This window comes from Ovis canadensis, chromosome 1 (genome assembly GCF_042477335.2).
Source record: "Ovis canadensis isolate MfBH-ARS-UI-01 breed Bighorn chromosome 1, ARS-UI_OviCan_v2, whole genome shotgun sequence".
NCBI lineage: Eukaryota > Metazoa > Chordata > Mammalia > Artiodactyla > Bovidae > Ovis > Ovis canadensis.
In genome coordinates, this window is record NC_091245.1 from 95,900,197 (window position 1) to 95,923,574 (window position 23,378).

The 23,378-nt window shown below is 40.1% G+C and overlaps 1 protein-coding gene and 1 long non-coding RNA gene across 3 annotated transcripts in view; one reads left to right on the forward strand and one right to left on the reverse strand.

Annotated features, from left to right (window-relative positions):
- The window catches only part of LOC138446839 (uncharacterized), a 73,439-nt gene that overhangs the window by 46,700 nt on the left and 3,361 nt on the right, over positions 1-23,378 (forward strand). The window lies entirely within an intron of this gene.
- Positions 20,861-23,378, reverse strand: part of GDAP2 (ganglioside induced differentiation associated protein 2) — an 88,300-nt gene continuing 85,782 nt past the window's right edge. For both annotated transcript variants that reach the window (XR_011259558.1, XM_069602136.1), the window contains one exon: positions 20,861-21,509. Coding sequence is in view for 1 of the 2 variants with exons in the window: in XM_069602136.1 (XP_069458237.1) it covers positions 21,357-21,509 (153 nt within the window). In the remaining variant the exon portion in view is untranslated. The remainder of the gene's footprint in view (positions 21,510-23,378) is intronic.

A 23,378-nucleotide genomic window follows, 5' to 3' on the forward strand; every position in this document is an offset into this window, starting at 1 on the left:
GATAAGTAACTTGCCAAGGTCACAGCTTGTAAATAGCAAGACAGATTCAAATCTTGTCTTATTCCAAAATTAGTCTTCTCACTCTACCATGGGACCTCTTAAAAGTATTCAGATCTGTGACTCATTCCCCCTGAATCCCCTCCTCACTCCCTTCTCTTCCTCTGCCAAACTGAAGTGGTCTGGTGTAGTGGACAGTTCATAGGTCCTCGAGAGAGAAGCACTGGGCCCTTTCAAGCTGTCTGAGCAAGTCATTTGGTCTCTCAATCATTCTATATTTTCAGTTCAGTCGCTCAGCATGTCCGACTCTTTGCGACCTCATGAATCACAGCACGCCAGGCCTCCCTGTCCATCACCAACTCCTGGAGTTCACCTAAACTCATGTCCATCGAGTCGGTGATGCCATCCAGCCATCTCATCCTCTGTTGTCCCCTTCTTTTCCTGCCCCGAATCCCACCCAGCATCAGAGTCTTTTCCAATGAGTCAACTCTTCGCATGAGGTGGCCAAAGTATTAGAGTTTCAGCTTTAGCATCAGTCCTTCCAAAGAACACCCAGGACTGATCTCCTTTAGAATGGACTGGTTGGATCTATCTCCTTGAAGTCCAAGGGACTCTCAAGAGTCTTCTCCAACACCACAGTTCAAAAGCATCAATTCTTCGGCACTCAGCTTTCTTCACAGTCCAACTCTCACATCCATACATGACCACTGGAAAAACCATAGCCTTGGCCAGATGGACCTTTGTTGGCAAAGTAATGTCTCTGCTTTTGAATATGCTATCTAGGTTGTTCATAACTTTCCTTCCAAGGAATAAGTGTCTTTTAATTTCATGGCTGCAATCATGATTTTCTTATGTATAAAATGAAAGAAAAAAGTCCCACTGTTCAGTTGAAAAGAGATGCTGTCTGTGATGCTGAGTATTAGAAAGTATGTATATAATTAGGATTGTTATCATCTAAATATGTCACTTTCTTTCTAGATCTGAAGGAAAAACTTAACTCGCAGGAGTCTTTTTCCACTTGACACAAACCCATTTAATCATTTGCTTGATTTATGTACCCTGAGCATTAACAAGTAATTATGAGCTCATTTTCAAATAAATTGGGTATTTGCTTTGTCTCTTCAAAGGGATTATTAACCAAGGCAGGGGTTGAATTTTCTATTTCTGTTTTATCTTCTTATCTTTCCCAGTGCAGGGATCTTCATTTACCAGGAGCTCAATAAGTTCAGGATGAAGAACTGACTCAAGAATGAGAGTCTGTGGGAAAAGTCAAGATGTCATTATGCTTATGGAGAGTAACACATTTGATGAAGACAAGTCTGAGGAATCCAGAAAGTGCAAGTTAAGTTGGGGAGATATGTCCTTAAATGGATTAGTAAGAAATAATGGGGTCATAGAGAAGGGCAAAGTCCCTAAATCCCAATCTCACATTCTGTGAGGATGGATATTGGCTCTTTCTGGTTTAGGGATGGTATGGTGAAGTGTAAAAATGACTAAACTAGGACTCAGCATCCCCGGCTGGGGATTTGATTTAATATCTTTAAATCAGTTAAAAAATCTGTAGCATGATGAAAGTGAAAGTGGAACTTGCTTAGTCGTGTTCAAATCTTTGTGACCCATGGACTGCAGCCCACCAGTGTCCTCTGTCCATTGGATTCTCCAGTCAAGAAGACTGGAGGGGGGTAGCCATTCACTTCTCCAGGGGACCTTCCCAGCCCTGGGATTGAACTCGGGTCTCCTGCATTGCAAGCAGATTCTTTACCCGCTGAGACATCATGGAAGCCCTTGTAATACAATAGGCTGAACTAGATTACTGTCAGGTTATTACCTCTGCTTCAAAAATGTTACAGAATCACAAACAAGAGACTGACTTCTAAGTCTTAACATATAAAAACCTTCTACAAACCAAATTTAAAAAGCCAGTAACCCAACAGAGAAGGTGAAGGATGTAAGTAGAGAGTTCACAGAAAAGAAATCACGGCAACTTTTAAACCAAAAGAGCAATGCAAGTTAAAACTACAAAGAAATTCAATGTTTTCAACTATCAGGAAATAATGAGTTCCACAACACACTGTGTTCACTGTGTTGCTGAGCATGAGGAAGCCAGCACTCTCAAAAAGTAGTGGAAGTGAATATTGGAATATCCTCTAGGGAGGACAGTTTTGTCATCACCAAATTACTTATTAAAATTAAGGGCTTCCCAGGTGGCACAGTGGTAAAGAATCTGCCTGCAATTCAGGAGACGCAAGAGACACAGATTTGATCCCTGGGTTGGGAAGATCCCTTGGAGTAGGAAATGGAAACCAGCTCCAGTTTTCTTGCCTAGAAAATTCCATGGACAAAGAAGCCTGTCAGGCTACAATCCATGGGGTTGCAAAGAGTCAGATGCGACTGAGCACACACACACACACACACACACACACACACACACACACACACATTAAAAGTAAAAGTTCACATACCCTTCGATGTGGCTATCTTACTCCTACATGTTTATCCTTACAGATATATTCACACATTCGAGAAACTATGCATGTAAAAGGACATTCACTGCAGCGTTTTTGTACTATCAGTGGATTTAAAACAAACTAAATGTCCACCTATGGACTGCTAATTAAATAAACTATGGTATACTGTGTTTCCATACAATGCAATCATGACAACCTTTAAAAAGAATGAGTCATCTCTAAATGTACTAGCATGAAAAAATCTTCAAGATATATGTTTAATAAAAAAGATAGGAGCAAGATAGTGTGTATAATATAGTACCATTTGAGTTATTAAACAGAAAACATATTTATTATATAATATGCATATTCCTTTTTACTTAGAAATACTTTAAAACTTACAAAGTTGTAAAAATAAAGATATAATCTTTATTTTTTATCTTTATGGAAAAATAAAAGATAAATGATATTCACATACCCTTTACCCATTCACTTACTGTCAACATTTTATCCCATTTGCTTTAACATATGAATATATATAGTTTTAATGTCTCTGGAAGCTGTCATAAGAAAGTTGTAACAATGGCTGCTTTGAAGGAGGGAACTGAATGACTAGAAGACTTACTTTTTACTCTATGCCCTCTGGGACCTTTTGAATTTTTTATGACATTTCAAAAATTAAATTTAAATTTATATGAGCATCTCTGCAAAATTTCTGAGGTATGTAACTTCAGAGTAAAGATCACTATTCCACTGAAGGAAGACAGATATCTGGAAATGAAAGTCAAAAGGTAGCCAAGAGTGACTACACAGTGATGAGAGATAGCTTCTCTTTATAGAAGTCTTCCAGCTGATAAAGAAAGAAAGATGATTATTTTATCAGCATTTGTAACCCCTGTTGTGGCAGTGGGTCAATAGCTGTTAATATCAAAATGACATTTATTAACACATTTGGATGTCCCCTGATGGAAGTAACATCACTGCCTGTGAAGGATTCCTACCCAAAAACTTGATTTTGAATTAGGTCAGCTTCTACTGCATGCACTCAGTCGCATCTGACTCTTTGCGGTCCCACGCACTGTAGCTCATCAGTCTCCTCTGTCCATGGCATTTTCCAGACAAGAACACTGAAGTGGGTTACTATTTCCTTCTCCAGGGGATTCTCCCAACCCAGGGATCAAAACTGAGTCTCTTGTTTTCCTGCATTGGCAGGTGTGTGTTTTTTTGTTTGTTTTGTTTTTTTTAACTACTGTTACCACCTGGGACTATAAAGAAAGCTGAGTGCCGAAGAATTGATATTTTTGAACTGTGGTGTTGGAGAGACTCTTGAGAGTCCTTTGGACTGCAAGGAGATCCAACCAGTCCATCCTAAAGGAGATCAGTCCTGGGTGTTCATTGAAGGACTGATGTTGAAGCTGAAACTCCAATACTTTGACCACCTGATGTGAAGAGCTGACTCATTGGAAAAGACCCTGATGCTGGGAAAGATTGAGGGCAGGAGGAGAAGGGGATGACAGAGGATGATATCGCTGGATGGCATCACTGACTCGATGGACATGTATTTGGGTGGACTCCGGGAGTTGGTGATGGACAGGGAGGCCTGGCGTGCTGCGATTCATGGGGTCGCAAAGAGTAGGACATGACTGAGTGACTGAACTGAACTGAACCACCTGGGAAGCCCTCAACTTCTGGACTTGATGTATCAGTTATAGGATACACAGGGATCAGAAGAATGCATCATCCTTGGTGGGTGCATTCCTGTGGGCTGTGCTCCCAGCTCTCGTGTCCGCAGGCTTCTGGTACATTCAGGCCATGGGAGGTCCTGGGAGGTACGTAGGAGGCTGAAGTTGGAGAGAAGCCAGGGTCTTGTCTATTCTGTTGTGCCCCTCATGGAGGCCCCCCACACTGGATACTTCTTTTCTGCAGCTCAAGCTCCTGCTAGTTACACCAACGTGATTCCTGTCTCTACCGCCTGACTTTATCCCTTAGACTCCAGTAAAACCTTCTCTTCCTTTTGTTCCTTCTGGGTTAGGGGTAACAGTTGTTTCCTCCTACTGTAACTTCACTTGTTTGGCTTTTTGGCTCCTCCCATCACCTGTGTAATTAATTCCCCTCTTTTTAAATCCTCTGAGTGGTTTCTGTTTTCCTGATTGGACACTAACTGATATACATGGCTTTAATGATTATTTCAAACATATGTGCCTTGGAACAAATAATTTCTAAAGTAAGTATTTTTCACTATTTCTCATAGAAAAGAGATCCTCTGGTCTCTATTTTATGAGATTACCACAATCTTGATACAAAACCTGTAAAGATGACAGAGTAAAACTATAAGCAAGTCATAAGAACTGTTTTCCATATGGCTACCTGATTTGTGACAAAGATGCCATTACGCTGCAGTGCAGGAAAGTCTTTTCAAAAATGATGTTGGGTCAATTAGAACTCATTAAAATAAAAGAGAAGCATTGATCCTCTATCTCACACCATACCGGAAAAAAAAAAAAAAAAAGATTGTGATGACCTATAGACCTATACAGGCTTCCCTGGTGGTGCAGTGGTAAAGAATTTGCCTGCAATGTAGGAGACGTGGGTTTGATCCCTGGGTCCAAAAGATTCTCTGGAGTAGAAAATGACAACCTGTTCCAGTATTTTTGCCTGGGAAACCCAATGGACAGAGGAGCCTTCTGGGCTACAGTCCATGGGGTGGCAAAGATTCAGACACAACTGTAGACCTATATATAAACCCTAAGGCTATAAGTTCCTAAAAAAAGCCATGGGGGAATATCTATGATTTAAGGTAGACAAAAAATTTTAAAATAGTACTTAAAAATCACTAAACAAGAGAAAAGCTTAATATGTTGGTTCATTAAAATGAAGAACTGTTCATCAAAAGATAACATTAAGAGATTGAAAAGGCAAGTGATATACTGGGAAAAGAAAACCTCTCTCTGCGTGTCTCTTTCTCTCTGCCTCCCTACCCAGGCCCACCCTGCTCCCCTCCATGATAAGGGACTTAACCAGAACATGTAAAGAAGCACAAATCAAAGGAAAAAGACTTCCAATCCAATGGAAAAATGGGAAAACCTGAAACAGGCACTTAACAAAAAAACACATTCAAATGACCAATAAGTATATGAAAAAGTGCTCAAAGTCATCTGATCAGAAAAACATAAGTTAAAACCATAATGTGATATCACCAGAGTATGGCTAAAATTAAAAGGACTGGATAAAACCAAATGTTGGCAAAGGTGTGGTAGACAACTAGAATTCTTATACATTGCTGATGGAATATAAGTTAGTTTAACCACATTGGAAAATTATTCAGCAGGCTTTTTAGTTTTTAATAGCTCTGAGGTATAATTCATGTATAATAAATTATACATTTTTAATGCATATAATTTGATGGCTGAGTTTTGACCTATGTGTGCAATCATGAAATGACTACCACAGTCAAGAAAATGAACATGTTCATCATCCCCAGAAATTTCCTCATGCCTTGTGGAATCCATCCCTTCCTCTCTACTCCCCCCAAGCCCATCCTTAGGCATTACTGATCTATTTTCTATCACTATGAATTAGTTTGCCTTTTCTAGAATTTTATACACACGGAATCATATAGTATTTTGTATCTAGCTTCTTTTACTCAGTTATTTTGAGATTTATCTATGTTGTTGTGTTTTTCAATAGTACATTTTTTATTGCTGAGTAAGCAATGGCACCCCACTCCAGTACTCTTGCCTGGAGAATCTCGTGGACAGAGGAGACTGGTAGACTGCAGTCCATGGGGTTGCTAAGAATTGGACACGATTGAGCGACTTCACTTTCACTTTTCACTTTCATGCATTGGAGAAGGAAATGGCAACCCACTCCAGTGTTCTTGCCTGGAGAATCCCAGGGATGGGGGAACCTGGTGGGCTGCTGTCTATGGGGTCGCACAGAGTCAGACACGACTGAAACGACTTAGCAGCAGCAGCAGCAGCAGCAGCAGCAGCAGCAGCAGCAGCAGCAGCAGCAGCAGCAGCATTCCATTATATGGCTATACCTCAATTTGTTAATGTAGTCATCTGTTGGTGAATATTTGGGTTGTTTCTGGTGTTTTGCTATTACAAATAAAGCTATGAACATTAGTGTACAAGTCTTTGTGTGGATAGATGCCTATTTCTCTTGGGTAAATACTTGGAACAGAATGGCTGAGTCATAGGTCAATGTATGTGCAACTTTTAAAGAAATGAGCATAAGTTTTTAATTGAACTAAATATTCAATGGATATTGAATGGATAACATATTCAATGGATAACATATTCTCTGTGATCCATCAAATCCACCTTGGATATATTTCTAAAAGAAATGAATGCATATGTCTGCCCCAAAATACATACTTTATTCACAATGGCCAGAAGTCAATCAGATGTCCAAATATGTACAAACAGTAGCCAAGGATCCTCCACCACTGTGGTGTTATAGAATTTCCCTGGGCCAACAAGGGTACTTTGTTGTTCAGTAAATCTGACTGTCACGACCAGTCCATGACATACACCCTCAGTTCCCCTGTCTCTTTCTTCCATCAATGTTGTTGTCTGTCAAACCCAACACTTATCAACCCAGATTTCTACCTGTTTCCTGCCAGTACCGAGCTGCTGAAGAAAAGCATACCATAATCTTGTGACTGGTTCCCAGTTGTTCTTAATTGAGAATGGCTTGGCTCCCTAGAGGGTACTTGGAAATTTTGTGGGGAACATTTTTGATCATCATAATCAATGATACAGGTATTACTTAGGGCCAGGGATGCCAGATGCTGAAAAACATGCATTCCCAAAAGGCTAATTGCATCTCCACTGAAAAACACTTCTTGATCACAAATCTCAAGTGTTCAGTTCAGTTCAGTCACTCAGTCTTGTCTGACTCTTTGGGACCCCATGGACTGCAGCATGCAAGGCCTTCCTGTCCATCACCAACTCTTTCCATACATCTCACCCTCTCCTCCCTTCTCCCCATGTCTGTAAGTATATTCTTTATGTCTGTTTCTCCATTGCTGCCCTGTAAATAAATTCTTCTGTACCATTTTTCTAGATTCCATATATGTGCATTAGAATAGGATATTTATCTTTCTCTTATGACTCACTTAACTCTGTATAATAGGTTCTAAGTTCATCCACCTCATCAGAACTGACTCAAATGTTTTCCTTTTTATGGCTGAGTAATATGCCATTGTGTATATGTACCACAACTTCTTTACCCATTCATCTGTCGACGGACATCTAGGTTACTTCTATGTTCTAGCTATTGTAAATAGCACTGCAATGAACAATGGGATGCATGTATCTTTTTCAATTTTGGTTTCCTCAGAGTATATGCCTAGAAATAGGATTGCTGGGTCATACGGTGGTTTTATTGCTAGTTTTTTAAGGAATCCCCATACTGTCTTCCACGGTGGCTGTATTAATTTACATTCCCACCAACAGTGCTAGAGTGTTCCCTTTTCTTCACACCCTGCCGGGAGCCACCACGGGAGATCCCACCCATGACAAAGGTCATGCGGAGAAGACCTGACAGGCAAAGGCAGATCAGGATTTGAGGGACTCCCTGGACCTGCTCAAGCATCTACCCCCAAACCAGAATCTATCTGTCTTACTATTTTATGTCTTTCACCAACTCTTCTGACATTAACAGGGGGCTATCCCTGACCACCTTTCTCTGGAGAAAATCAACTTAGGGCTCTAGCTAATAAGTCTTTGGGCATGAAAGGAGTATTTCAATTCAAACCCCCCTGTTAGCATTCTAGCTTGCCTGACAGGTTTATCCAGACTCTTGCAGCTATGCATGTGATGATTCACAGCCTCCCAACTGTGAGAGGCATGGGAAGCCTAAAACATTCTAAAAATATAGAGTCTTTCAAAGAGTTAAAAGCTATTAGAGTAGTGCTGATGTAGGATTTCACTGTTGAGCCAAGGCTTGCTGCTAAGTTCCCATATCTCTTATCCACTGTGCACCTGGGAGTGCAATAGTTAATGTAGTTGAAATTTAAGAAAAACAAGCAATAGCCTTGAAATTAACCATATCAGACCTTTGAGCTAATTGCTTCTTTCTTTGTTGTAACTCACTGCACCTTTGCTCCATGAGAAATGTAACTCTGTTTAATACTTTCTGAGGCTGACATAGATTAAAAATATAAAGAAAAAAACATTTCAAGGGAAAATAAGGTTGAGCAGCCTTTATCAAAAGAGGGTCATAAAATGTCCACAGGCCTCCAGGGCCAGAAGATAATGTACACAACATTGTTTATGGGAAAGGTATGGAGAAAAAAATCCTGGTTTCAATAAAGACAAAACAGATGTAATGTTTGGGCTGACTCTATGACTTTGCATCTTTCATTTACCTCTATGTATAAGTCACGGTATAAAAGCTTCCCTGAAAAATAAAGTGGACCAGGACCAGTGCCACGAAAGCCTGGTTCCCCCGTGTCTTTCTTTCTCTCTCTTACTCTCTTTTTCAGGCTGATCCCTTGGAGCATAGAGGCTCTCTGCATTCACTTTCCTGCCTGGGCTTCTAAGACCTGAACCGGAAAGTGCTCTGCATCTTCACTTCCTCGGGAGACCGGGAGGGCGCCTGAGGCCTATGTGAACAGAGCAAGTCCCTTGTCTTGGGACTTTATTGGCGTTCTGTGTAAACCAAGGAATATCAGCTTCTATCCTTTCCTCTCTCATTCATTCATTCATTCATTCGCCGACACCGTCACACTTCGGATACCCTGGGTCCAACCGGGGCAGGACCCCGGCAACACCCTCTCCAGCATTTATTGTTTGTAGACTTTTTAATGATGGCTATTCTGACTGGTGTGAGGTGATATTTCATTGTGGGTTTGATTTGCATTTCTCTAATAATGAGTGATGTTGAGCATCTTTTCATGTGTTTGTTAGCCATCTGTATGTCTTCTTTGGAGAAATGTCTGTTTAAGTCTTTTCCCCACTTTTTGATTGGGTTGTTTGTTTTTCTGCCATAGAGTTGTATGAGCTGCTTGTATATTTTGGAAATTAATCCTTTGTCAGTTGCTTCATTTGCTATTATTTTTCTCCCATTCTGAGGGTTGTCTTTTCACCTTGCTTATAGTTTCCTTTGCTGTGCAAAAGCTTTTAAGTTTAATCAGGTTCCAGTTGTTTATTTTTGTTTTTATTTCTGTTATTCTAAAAGGTGGGTGATAGAAGATCTTGCTTTGATTTATGTCATCGAGTGTTCTGCCTATGTTTTCCTCTAAGAGTTTTATAGTTCCTGGTCTTATATTTAGGTCTTGAATCCATTTTGAGTTTATCTTTGTGTATGGTGTTAGGAAGTGTTCTAATGTCATTCTTTACCATGTAGTTGTCCAGTTTTCCCAACACCACTTATTGAAGAGGCTGTCTTTGCCCCATTGTATATTCTTGCCTACTTTGCCAAAAATAGCATACCCATAGGTGCATGGGTTTATTTCTGGGTTTCCTATCTTGTTCCATTGGTGTATATTTCTGTGTTTGTGCCAGTACCATCCTGTCTTGATGACCATAGCTTTGTAGTATAATCTGAAGTCAGGAGGGTTGACTCCTCCAGCTCCATTCTTCTTTCTCAAGACTGCTTTGGCTATTCGGGGTCTTTTTTGTTTCCATATGAATTGTGAAATATTATGTTCTAGTTCTGTGAAAAATGCTATTGTTAACTTGATAAGGAGCACATTGAGTCCATTGCATTTGGTCGTATAGATATTTTCACAATATTGGTTCTTCCTATCCATAATCATCTGTTTATGTCATCTTTGATTTCTTTCATTAGTGTCTTATAATTTTCTGTGTACAGTTCTTTTGTCTCCTTAGGTAAGTTTATTCTTAGATATTTAATTCCTTTTTGTTGCAATGGTGAATGGGATTGATTCCTTAATTTCTCTTTCTGATTTTTCATTGTTAGTATATAGAAATGCAAGTGACTTATGTGTATTGATTTTGTATCCTGCAACTTTGCTAAATTCACTGATTAGCTGTAGTAATTTTCTGATACTATCTTTAGCGTTTTCTATGTACAGTATCATGTCATCTGCAAACAGTGAGAGCTTTACTTCTTTTCTGATCTGGATTCATTTCTTCTTCTTCTCTGATTGCTGTAGCCAGGACTTCCAGAACTATGTTGAATAATAGTGGTGAAAGTGGACACACTTGTCTTGTTCCTGATCTTAGGGGTAATGCTTTCAGTTTTTCACCATTGAGAATAATGTTTGCTGTAAGCTTATCATATATGGCTTTTACTATGTTGAGGTGGGTTCCTTCTATGCCCATTTTTTGAAGAGTTTTAATCATAAATGGGTGCTGAATTTTGTCAAAGGCTCTTTCTGCATCTATTGAGATCATCATTTGTTTTTACTCTTTCAACTTGTTAATATGGTGTATCACATTGATTTGTGTATATTTAAGAACCCTTGCATTCCTGGAATAAATTCAACTTGATCATGGTGTATGAGCTTTATGATGTGTTGCTGAATTCTGTTTGCTAAAATTTTGTTGAGGATTTTTGCATCTATGGTCATCAGTGATATTGGCCTGTAGTTTTCTTTTTCTGTGTTGTCTTTGTCTGGTTTTGGTGTCAGGGTGATGGTGGCCTCATAGAATGAGTTTTGAAGTATTCCTTCCTCTGTAATTTTTTGGAAGAGTTTTAGAAGGATAGGCATTAGCTCTTCTCTAAATGTTTGATGGAATTCTCCTGTGAAGCCATCTGGTCCTGGGCTTTTGTTGTTTTGGGGAGATTTTTGATCACAGCTTCAATTTCATTGCTTGTAATTGGGTTGTTCATAATTTCTATTTCTTCCTGGTTAAGTCTTGGAACATTGACCTTTTCTAAAGATCTGTCCATTTCTTCCAGGTTATCCACTTTATTGCCATATAGTTGTTCCTAATAGTCTCTTCTAATCCTTTGTATTGCTGCATTGTCTGATATAACTGCTCCTTTTTCATTTCTATTTTGTCGATTTAATTATTTTTTTTTCTTGATGAGTCTGGCTAAAGTTTTGTCAATTTTGTTTATTTTCTCAAAGAGCCAGCTTTTAGTTTTATTAATCTTTACTACTGTTTCTTTCGTTTCTTTATTTCTGCTTAGATCTTTATGATTTCTTTCCTTCTATTAATTTTGGGGTTGTTTTTTTTTTGTTCTTCTTTTTCCAGTTGTTTTAGGTGAAAAGTTAGGTTTTCTGTTAGATGTTTTTGTTTCTGGAGGTAGGATTGTATTGCTATAAACTTCCCTCTTAGGACTGCTTTTTCTGCATCCCACAGGTTTTGATTTGTCATGCTTTCATTGTCATTTGTTTCTAGAAATTTTTTCATTTCCCTTTTGATTTCTTCAGTAACTTATTGGTTATTTAGAAACATGTTGTTTAATCTCCATGTGTTTGTGTTTCTTACACTTTTTTTTTTCTTGTAATTGATATCTAGTCTCATAGTGTTGTGGTCAGAGAAGATGCTTGATATGCTTTCAATTTTCTTAAATTTACTGAGGTTTGATTTGTGACCCAAGATGTGATCTTTCCTGGAGAATGTTCCATGTGCACTTGAGAAGAAGGTGTATTCTTCTGCATTTGGATGGAATGTCCTGAAGATATCAATGAGATCCATCTCATCTAATGTATCATTTAAGACTTGTGTTTCCTTATTAATTTTCTGTTTTGATGATCTGTCCATTGGTGTGAGTGGGGTGTTAACGTCTCCTACTATTATTATTGTGTTACTGTCAATTTTTCCTTTTATGTCTGTTAGCGTTTGCCTTATGTATTGAGGTGCTCCTTTGTTGGGTGAATAGATATTTACAATTATTATATCTTCCTCCTGGATTGATCCCTTGATCATTATGCCGTGTCCTTTCTTATCTCTTGTAATCTTTAAGGTCTAGTTGGTCTGATATGAGGATTGCTATTCCAGCTTTCTTTTGCTTTCCATTTGCATGGAATATATTTTTCCATCCTCTCACTTTCAGTCTGTATGTGTCTTTTGGTCTGAAGTGGGTTTCTTGTAGACAGCATATATATGAGTCTTGTTTTTGTATTCATTCAGCCAGTCTGTGTCTTTGGGTTGGAGAACTTAAGCCATTTACATTTAATGTAATTATTGATATATATGTTCCTATTGCATTTTCTTAATTGTTTGGGGTTCATTTTGTAGATCTTTTTACTTCTCTTGTATTTCTTGACTATGTAAGTCCCTTTAAGATTTGTTGTAAAGCTGGTTTGGTGGTACTGAATTCTCTTAACTTTTGCTTGTCTGAGAAGATTTTTATTTCTGAATGAGAAATTTTGAATGAGATTCTTTCCAGGCACAGTAATCTTGGTTATAGATTTTTTTTTTTCCATTCAGTACTTTAAATATATCCTGCCATTCCCTTCTGGCCTGTAGAGTTTCTGCTGAAAGATCAGCTGTTAAGTGTATGGGGTTTCCCTTGTATGTTACTTGTTGTTTCTCCCTTGCTGCTTTTAATATTCTTTCTTTGTGTTTAGTCTTTGTTAGTTTGATTAGTATGTGTCTTGGTGTATTTCTCCTTGGGCTTATCCTGTATGGGGCTCTTTGTGACTCTTGAACTTGACTATTTCTCTTTCCATGTTGGGAAAATTTTCAACTATAATCTGTTCAAAAATTTTCTCATACCCTTTCCTTTTCTCTTCTTCTGGGACCCCTATAATTTAAATGTTGGTGCATTTGATATTGTCCCAGAGGTTTCTGAGACTATCCTTAGTTCTTTTCATTCTTTTTACTTTATTCTGCTCTTCAAAAATTATTCCCACCATTTTATCTTCCAGCTCACTGATTCATTCTTCTGCTTCAGATATTCTGTTATTGATTCCTTTAGAGTATTTTTTATTTCAGTAATTGTGTTGTCTCTGGATATTTATTCTTTAACTCTTCTAGGTCTTTGTTAATTGATTTCTGCATTTTCTCTATTTTGTTTTCAAGGTTTTTGATCATCTTTACTATCATTATTCTGAATTCTTTTTCAGGTAGTTTGCCTATTTCCTCTTCATTTATTTGGACTTCTGTGTTTCTAGTTTGTTCCTTCATTTGTGTAGTATTTCTCTGCCTTTTCATTATTTTTTTTTAACTTATTGTGTTTGAGGTCTCCTTTTCCCAGGCTTCAAGGTTGAATTCTTTCTTCCTTTTGGTTTCTGCTGAAGGAAATGGCAATCCACTCCAGCAGTCTTGCCTGGAAAATCCCATGGATGGAGGAGCCTAATAGACTACAGTCCATGGGGTTGCAAAGAGTCGGACACGACTAAGTCACTTCACTTTCACTTTCTCCTAAGGTTGGTCCAGTGGTTTGTGTAAGCTTGTTATAGGGTGAGAGTTGTGCTGAGATTTTTGTTTGCTTGTTTGTTTTTCCTCTTATGGGCAAGGCTGAGTGAGGTGGTAATCCTGTCTACTGATGACTGGGTTGTATTTTTGTTTTGTTTGTTGTTTAGATGAGGTATCCTGCACAGGGTACTACTGGTGGTTGGGTGATGCTGGGTCTTATATTCAAGTGGTTGCCTTTGTGTGAGTTCTCATTATTTGACACCCCCTAGGGTTAGTTCTCTGGTAGTCTAGGGTCTTGGAGTCAGTGCTCTTACTCCAAAGGCTCAGGGCTTGATCTCTGGTCAGGAACGAAGATTCCATAAGGGGTTTGTTATGGCACTAAGTGAGATTAAAACAAATATCCAAAAATGACAAACCAAAGATGAACCCCAGACAAATGGCAATTACAAAATCAGGCAAATAATAATTAAAATAATGAAATATACACATATACATAAAAACCCATGAGCAAAGTCAAAACAGTCCAACAAAAATTAAGTACAATAGGTTGATCTGGTGAACAAAGGAAATAAAAAATTATATTTACCAGTTAAGGACAAAACTAAAGCACCAACTGGAAAACAAAACTAAAGCGAGGTGTCAAGTGGGAAATAAATCAATGAAAACAAAACTAACAAATATTTTGAGAGGAAAGGAAAGAAAGCAAAGAAAGAAAGGATAGATATACAAAGTTAAATAGAGGTAGATGAAGAAGATTTATATACATTTAAGATTAACTGCAAAGGGAAAAGAGCAGAGGGAAAGGCAAGCAAAGGAATAAATATAGGAAAAATATAATAGGTTTAAAAATTAAAAATTAAAATTATAAAAAAGAGGAAAAAAAAAACCAGAAGAAAAAAGAAAAACTCCATAGAACTGCAAAAGCCCAACCTAGATGCAGAAGTTTATAACATCAATAAAAAGTGTGACTGAATATACACATATACATATATACACATAAGCAAAATCGTAACAGTTCAACAAAAATAAAGTACAGTAGATTGACCCAGTGAACAAAGGAAACCAAAAACTATATCAGAACAAAACTGACTAAAGCACAAACTGGAAAACAAAACTAAAGTAAGGGGCCAATTGGGGAATAAAGCAATGAAAATAAAACTAACAAATATATTGAGAGGAAAAAAAAAAAGAAAGAATAGACATACAAAGTTAAACAGAGGTAGATGAAGAAGGTTTATAGACATTAAAGATTAACTGCAAGGGGAAAAGAACAGGTGGAAAGGAAAAAATGGAATAAATGTAGAAAAAATATAATAGGTTAAAAAAATTAAAAATTAAAATTATAAAAAAAGAGAAAAGAAAAAAATGGAAAAAGAAAAAAGGAAAACTCCACAGAATTGCAAAGGCCCAATGTAGAGGCAGAGGTTTGACTGAATATACACATATACATATACACACATAAGCAAAATCCAAACATTCCACAAAAATAAAGTACACTAGATCAACCCAGCAAACAAAGGGAACCAAAAATCATGTCTACCAGAACAAAACTCACTAAAGCACAAACTGGAAAACAAACTAAAGCAAGGTCCCAACTGGGGAGTAAAGCAATGAAAATAAAACTAACAAATATGTTGAGAGGAAAGGAAAGAAAGAAAAGAAAGAAAGAATAGATACACAAAGTTAAACAGAGGTAGATAAAGATTTATACATATTAAAGATTAACTGCAAGGGGAAAAGAAAGTAGAAAAAGCAAACAAAGGAATAAATGTAGAAAAAATAATAGGTTTAAGAAATTTAAAATTAAAAAAAAGAAAGAGAGAAAAAAAAAAAAAGGAAAACCCCCAGACCTGCAAAAGGCCAATGTAGAGGCAGAGGTTTACAACAATAGAAAGTGTGACTGAGGAGGGGAAAAAAAAAAAAGCTCAAAAGCTTAATTAGATTTCATAGTGCCAATAAAATCGACAACTACAACAGAGGGGGGATAAAAAGGAAAAAAAAAAAAAAGGGAAAAAATCCAAAAGAATCTACAGAACAAGTCAAAACATAAGAATAATACACTTCTTGAGTCACTGCTGTCAGAGTTCTTTCCCTCGCTGGGAGTCACAGTCCACCTCACCTCCCTAGGATTCACTCTAACACTGTGTTATCACTGGACCTGCTGTGGGGGCAGCTCAGATTCTAATCTGGTTCTACTCCTCTGTGTTCTTGCCTCCAATGTCCACAGCTATCAGAACTAGTGCGTTTTCTTTTGTGGGAGCTCTCAGTGACCTTTTATATATTCCATAAACACAGAGTCTGCCTAGTTGATCATGTGGATTTAATGTGCAACTTATACAGCTGGTGGGAGGGTTTTGGGTCTTCTTCCTTAGCCACACTGCCCCTGGGTTTCAATTGTGGTTTTATTTCCACCTCTACATGTGGGTCATCCACTGGGGTTTGCTCCTGAGGCTGCCCTGGAGGACTTGGGTTTGCCCCTGTGAGGGCCGGGTGTGGAGGTGGTGCAGCTTCTTGGGTCGCAGGGGTTCTGGCAGCACCAGGTACACAGGGGAGTTGGCAGCTAGGGCAGCAGGAAATATAGTGCTCTATAAGGGTATGGCGACCAGTATTGGCCAATACGCTCCAGTACTCTTGCCTGGAGAAGCCCCCTCCCTGACAAGAGAAGCTTGGCAGGACACAGTCTGCAGAGTCGGACACTGCTGAAGCGACCCGGCCACAGAGGCACAAGACTTTTTCTTGCCTGTGGCAGCTCTGCCCCAGTGAGAGTTGAGCATGAAGGTGGCACAGCTGCTTGGCTTGTGGGGACCCTGGCGGTGCCAAGTGTGCAGGGACATGGACTGCCTCCGCAGCAGGAGTTATGGCCCTATCAGAGTCTTTTTTCCAGCCTCTTGTACCTGGCGATCAGAAGGCCTCTTTGGCCAGTCTTTCTCCGCAGCTCCACCTGTTCAGGCACTTAGAGGGCTTCCTTGCCTGGAGTCCTTCTCTGTGGTTCAGCGCATCAGGTACATAGAGGGGGCCCCTCGACTGGGGTCTTACTCTGTAGATAGGTGTGTCAGGCACTTAAAGAAGCACCATGGGGTGCATCAGGCATTTGATGGGCCAGCCTGTCTGTTGTTCCGCTGCCAATGCTGGCGTCTTGTGGGAGGGAGGCTGTGGTGATGGCTCCACCCACTACGTGTGACAGCAGTATCTCCTTGTTTCCATGGCTGCCCAGCTTTCCTCCACAGTCATTTCCCGCCACAATCTCCTCCCTCACAGTCCCTTGATTCGTCTTTCCACAGTCAACAGCAGCCCTCACCCAGGGAGTGCTCCACAATCCCTAAACTCCAGCTCCCAGCCGCTGCATGGTCTGGGGTGTGTATGGCTGCGGGAAGGACTGTCCGATTCTCATTCTATTTAGGCTTCCACAGATCAGCTTCACTCTCAGCCTTAAATGTTTCTTCTCTGACTCAAACAATTGCCTTGATGTGGGGATTGGACCCCTGCTTCAGTTCCCCCACCCACCAAGGGCAGGCCCACTAAACTAACACTCCTGTTTTTCTCCTTAGTTCCTTTGCCCTACCGAGTTTTGTGTGGGTCTATATATTCTTTTCCGTTTCTCAGGTACTCCTGTCCTCTCTCAGCTGGTGTTCTGCATGTATTTCTGTGTCTGAAGGTGTATTCCTGTTGTATCCGTGGAGAGAGATGCACCCCACGTCCACCTACTCCTCCTCCATCTTGTCCTAAACCTCCCATATTTCTTATTCAATAGAAAAAAAGAATTCAGGAAAAAACTTCCACATGCTCTTGATATCTGCCAATATATCTACATATACACCCACACACTCAATGTCCCCATTATCACTATGGGTAAACTGTTCAGGCCATTTTCTAAGTCCTTTCTTCAAATACTGGATTCCATCCCCCCCTCACTCAACAACTTCCCTCCTGCAATCATTATATCATCGATTTTCCTTTCTCTGCTCTACTTAGTCCCATCAGGACACAAATAATCCATACAATTCATGACCATCAAATATTTTCCCGACACCACGTTCCCCTCTACATTTTCAGTTCAGTTCAGTTCAGTCGCTCAGTCGTGTCCAACTCTTTGCGACCCCATGAATTGCAGCATGCCAGGCCTCCCTGTCCATCACCAACTCCTGGAGTTCACTCAGATTCACATCCATCAAGTCAGTGATGCCATCCAGCCATCTCATCCTCTGTCGTCCCCTTCTCCTCCTGCCCCCAACCCCTCCCAGCATCAGAGTCTTTTCCAATGAGTCAACTCTTCTCATGAGGTGGCCAAAGTATTGGAGTTTCAGCTTTAGCATCATTCCTTCCAAAGAAATCCCAGGGCTGATCTCCTTTAGAATGGACTGGTTGGATCTCCTTGCAGTCCAAGGGACTCTCAAGAGTCTTCTCCAACACCACAGTTCAAAAGCATCAATTCTTCAGTGCTCAGCCTTCTTCACAGTCCAACTCTCACATCCATACATGACCACTGGGAAAACCATAGCCTTGAGAAGGTAATAAATTGCAGGGAGTCAGGGGCCCTGGCTCTGTCACCATCTCACCTTGGGTGGCTGAACTCTGGCACACCTCCGTTTTCCCATCTATACAACGAAAGGGTGATACTAGTTCACCTCTAAGGTCCCTTCCCTGGTTAACATTTGACATCTATGACATGTCACCTTACAATGTGTATATGCGGCAAGGCACCAAGGAAGTCAAGTTAAGAAAGCTGTCAGGTTCAAGAAGCACCACAAGAAGGGCAGGGGTGGGTAAGAAACACACTTTTCCACCTGAGAAAATGTTGGGGGACCGAGATAAGAACACAATGATCCTGATTCCATCACACAAGAGATGGAGAAGGTCCGGGTGAGATTCAGCTCAAACGTTTGAAGATAAAGGAAATACTGGTAAGACGATCAGGCTGCAAAAATAGGCTGGAGTCACATTGTTGGGATCTTGAAGTTTTGATGAAAAGCTTGTATCCTTTCGGAGAAGGCAATGGCACCCCACTCTGGTACTTTTGCCTGGAAAATCCCATGGATGGAAGAGCCTGGTGGGCTGCAGTCCACAGGGTCGCTAAGTCAGACACGACTGAGTGACTTCATTTTCACTTTTCACTTTCATGCATTGGAGAAGGAAATGGCAACCCACTCTAGTGTTCTTGCCTGGAGGACCCCAGGGACAGGGGAGCCTGGTGGGCTGCCATCTATGGGGTCACACAGAGTCAGACAAGACTGAAGTGACTTAGCAATTTGGTCAAAAGACATTTGGAAATTATAAACAGAGAATAAATAAGTAGCCCCCAAATATTATTAAAGAATTTTTCTTTCTGATTATTACTATACATTGAAGTCTGGCATCCAGTTTCTCCAAATCAAAAACATTCAAGTCACCATAGGAGAATGCCCATTTCTTGTTTCATACTGGGATGTGCTGTTATTTGTGGGGTGGCTAAGACAAGTCTTGTTATAGGAAGGGCAGTTGTTTAATGATATGACATACTCAGTTCTAAGGTCAAATATACATTCCCATTCAATTGCTAACATATTCTTTGTTTTGTATAAAGCTCAACATTAAACACTTCAATGCCTAAGAACCTTTAACACTGATGCCAGTTGCAAGGTTTGTAAAGCTGTCTGAGGAGCCCGAGAGTCTGAATTCCCATCGACCCCACCATCAATCACAGTGTGTCCTTAGGGAAGGACCTGACTCTATTAGTTGGAAAATTGGAAACCTGGGGACTTCAGTACTAGGTTCAAATCCTGGCCCTCCTACTGATGTGACTTAGAGCCCTAACTCTCATTGTGCCTCAATTTCCTCATCTGTAGCGTGGGGATAATAACTAGCTTCACAGGATTCTTGGGAGAATTAAATGTGTTCATAGATAGAATAACCCCTGGCACATAAGGGATTCTATATACTGACTGTTACATTACTCACTTCACCATGATATCTCAGCCTCTTTGAGGATATCACTGCTTACTGAAGATTTTAAATACAAAAGGCAAGAACATATTTTCAGTAAACTCAAATGACTGAGAAACAGAACTCAGGATGCTCAGAAATGTGACTTTATACTTTCACTTCTTCTATATTCACTGGTGTGTATCCTATGATCAGAGAACTCTGGGAAGAAAGGAAGAAGTTCTGTGGGAATTTTCCTCTTGAGCTGGTCACAGTCATCCTCCAAAATAGCATGTTGTTCAGGAAAACTCTTCTGCTCACCCATCATGTAACCCATTTCCATCTGCCTTTTTCAATGTTAATTCCTTTCCTTTTTTTCCCTTTGATTGGTTCGCTGATGCCAGTTTCTCTTTCCTTCCTTTCACAGCCCATTTTTTATGCGTGTTTATGCACATATGGCGGGGAGGTGGTGGTGGGGTGCTTTCCCAATGGCTCAGTGGTAAAGAATCTGCCTGGAATTGCAGGTGACACAGGAGATGTGGGTTCGATCCCTGGGAACCTGGAAATGGCAACCCACTCCAATATACTTGCCTGAAAAATCCCATGGACAAAGGAGCCTGGCAGGCTACAGTCCAAAGTGTTGCAAAGAATAAGAACAGAGCAAATGTGCCAGAGGTCAAAGCCTGATAACTTGGGTCAGAATATCTGTGTCTCTCATAAGAGGTTGATAAGAGAGTGTAGAGCTTCTTGGTTGACACAATGAAAGAAAGTGTTTTGGGAACCATGTAGGAGACTTTCAACAGCAAAATTTCCTCTGGAAAATATAGAGAGCATGCATTTTCTATTCCTGTGTGCTTTCCTCACACTTGGAGGAAAGAGAGTTAAAATTTCAACTCATGAGTGCCCGTGCGGATGCTCTTAAGACATGGTAAAAATGCAGTGGAATTCAACATACTCTCAGATCTGACCCTCTGGAAAATCTCTGCAAGGTCACAGCTCACTAGTACCGTGACAAAACAGGACATCCTATATAGTGTGATTACTATGGAGTATTTCCGGAACAGCCTTGAATGCAAATAAAGTTCTAGTCTCAAAAATGCTCACTTGCAACTGTCATATCCTAGAGTCCCAGATGTTTATAAGAAAGAAAGTACTAAAACTTTAAGACATGAAAGTACAATATACTATTCTTGTCCATAGGTCACCCAGAACAAAGGTCAGGACTGACAGTTCTCTGCTGGAATGTGTTTATTTTCAAGTCTTCACAGCAAAGTGGGATTCTTTGAATAAGACAGCAATAATTTGGTGAGGAGATGGCCAGTTCTCTTGGCCTTTATCACTGAATGCAACATCCTTGTCTGCCCCCACTCATTCCATGACATATCTGCTTGAGGAATCTTGACATTTTCATCACTTCTTTTCTCTGTCTTCAGGTTGGTTGCCAGCCCTTGCTAACACAGCAGCAGGATGTATTCATCAATCAAAACTTACAGAACTTTGTGAACTGCTTCTGTTGCACCGTGTTCTTTTCAGCAATTTGCTTTGGCAAAGTCCTTGCATTTATTATGTTAAACTTAAGTGACTAGAGGTCATTGCTAAAAAATATAATTCTAGTAGATCCTTACAGTATCCAGAGTCAAAGGGTTGGTACTGAATTTATAAAGGATGTGATGATGGTTCTTTACTAGTTGGATATTGTGCTTTCCAGTTCATGGTTTATCTTCAGCTACATTTTGAGTGATGAAGTATAAGAAGACAATAAGCTTAGAGACAAAGGCCAGATTTTGAAAAAAAACGAAGCTGAGAGGTTGGGGTTCAAACCCAGGTCTTCTAATTTCAGAGCCCATGTTCTTTCTGCAACATTCCACCAAGTTAAGTGCTATAAACAAGACAAGAAGAAAAGGAATCTTCAGCTCTTAAAACATAGGATACTATTAAGCCTTTACAAATAGGGGCAGGCTCTCTTTCACCAAAGAATATACTGTTGGTGAAAATATATCCATCCTTTATGTCTTTACAAATAACTCATGCAAGACCAAAAGTTATTTAGATATTTAAGCAGAGCAAGACATTGATTTTCCTGCCTCTTCTTCTTCCTACCTTCTCTACCCTCCAGTTAAAATGCATAGCTTTGTAGATCCATGTCTAATTATTTTTCACAATAATATTATAGTATAAAGCAAAAAAAAAGAAAACCACACATAAAAATGGGTGTGAAACTGTTAAGTACTGCCCATATCCCTGGCAAGAAGTAGGATATTTTAAAAATGTGTTGTATGGGGCTTCCTGGGAAATTCTGTGGTTAAGACTCTATGTTTCCACTTAAGGGGGAATGGCTTCAATCCCTGGTTGAGGAACTAAGATCTTATATACAAGGCAGCCAAATAAATAAATAGGACATGAGGTTGAGCAAACCCTGGGAGATGGTGAAGGACAGGGAAGCCTGGTATGCTACAGTTCATGGGGTCGCAAAGAGTTGGACGTGACTTAGTGACTGAACAAAACAAAAGAAACTCTCTGTATTAAAAAAAAATAAAATGTGGTGTAGTCAAGGAGTGTATATTTATATTGTCATAGCCAGAAGTAACTATAAAGGGCAGGGCTTCTGATTAATGTGAGAATCCAAAGTGGCACTTAGCTCAGTGTCAGTGAAAAAAAAAATACTTAGTGCAGGTGTTGTGCCCAGCGCTGTAGATACTGGGGTTTTAAAAACAGGTCCAGCATGGTTTTCCCTGCTGGAGGGTATAGTCTAGGTTGTCTTTTGCCAAAACCTACATGGAAGGTTAACACGGTTCCCTTTGTTACTGCAGCAATATGAAGAAAATATTTTGTGGCAGGCAGCATCCAGAGGTCTATTTGCAGAATTGATGAAGCTTGGCAAATCTGAATACCACAAAGGTTTCCAATAGGTAGAGACACGACTGCAGTGACAGAAATACAGCTGGTAAAGATCTTACATGTACAAGCTTGAACCTAGAGAAACCGCTCATAGTGACAAGTAACTCTCTGAAATTTGTTGCTATGTGAAAGGAAGGTCACCAGTCTCTAACAGACCCCCTGGATCCCACAAGCACATGCATGACACAGACCAGCAGAATCTTAATAAAAACAGGACTCTCATGAATCAGGTACTGGCCTCCTGATGGTGACATTCTGCCAGAAGAAGAAAGCGCTATCAGGGACTGAATCATCATAAATGGGAGTTGGTGGTTCCCCTTCCGAGGATGGGCACGTGGTCCCCAAACACATTCAAAGGATAGATGCTAGTGTTTACAGAAAGATGGGTGGGGGGTGTCCCTTGTGGTCCAGTGGTTGAGAATCCACCTTGTGGTACAGGAGATACCAGTTCATGGAGCAACTAAGCCTGTGTGCCACAACTACTGAGCCCTCGCTCTAGAGCCTATAAACTCCAACTACTGAGCCCACGAGCCACAACTACTGAAGCCTGCACAGTCTGCAACTACTGAAGCTTGTGCTGTGCAACAAGAGAAGCCATTGCAATAAGTCAGTGCGCCGCATCTAGAGAAAACCCACGAGCAGCAACAAAGACACAGTGCAGCCAAATATAAAGAAAGATAGATCTCCGAGTGTGACACGGGAAGTTCTAGACAGGGACAATCCTCCGAATAATGTGGACGCAGTGAAATGCACAGCAAGAAAGGCTAGAATTATGGTCTGGCCCTGATTAACTGCTGCTGCTGCTGCTAAGTGGCTTCAGTCGTGTCCGACTCTGTGTGACCCCATAGAC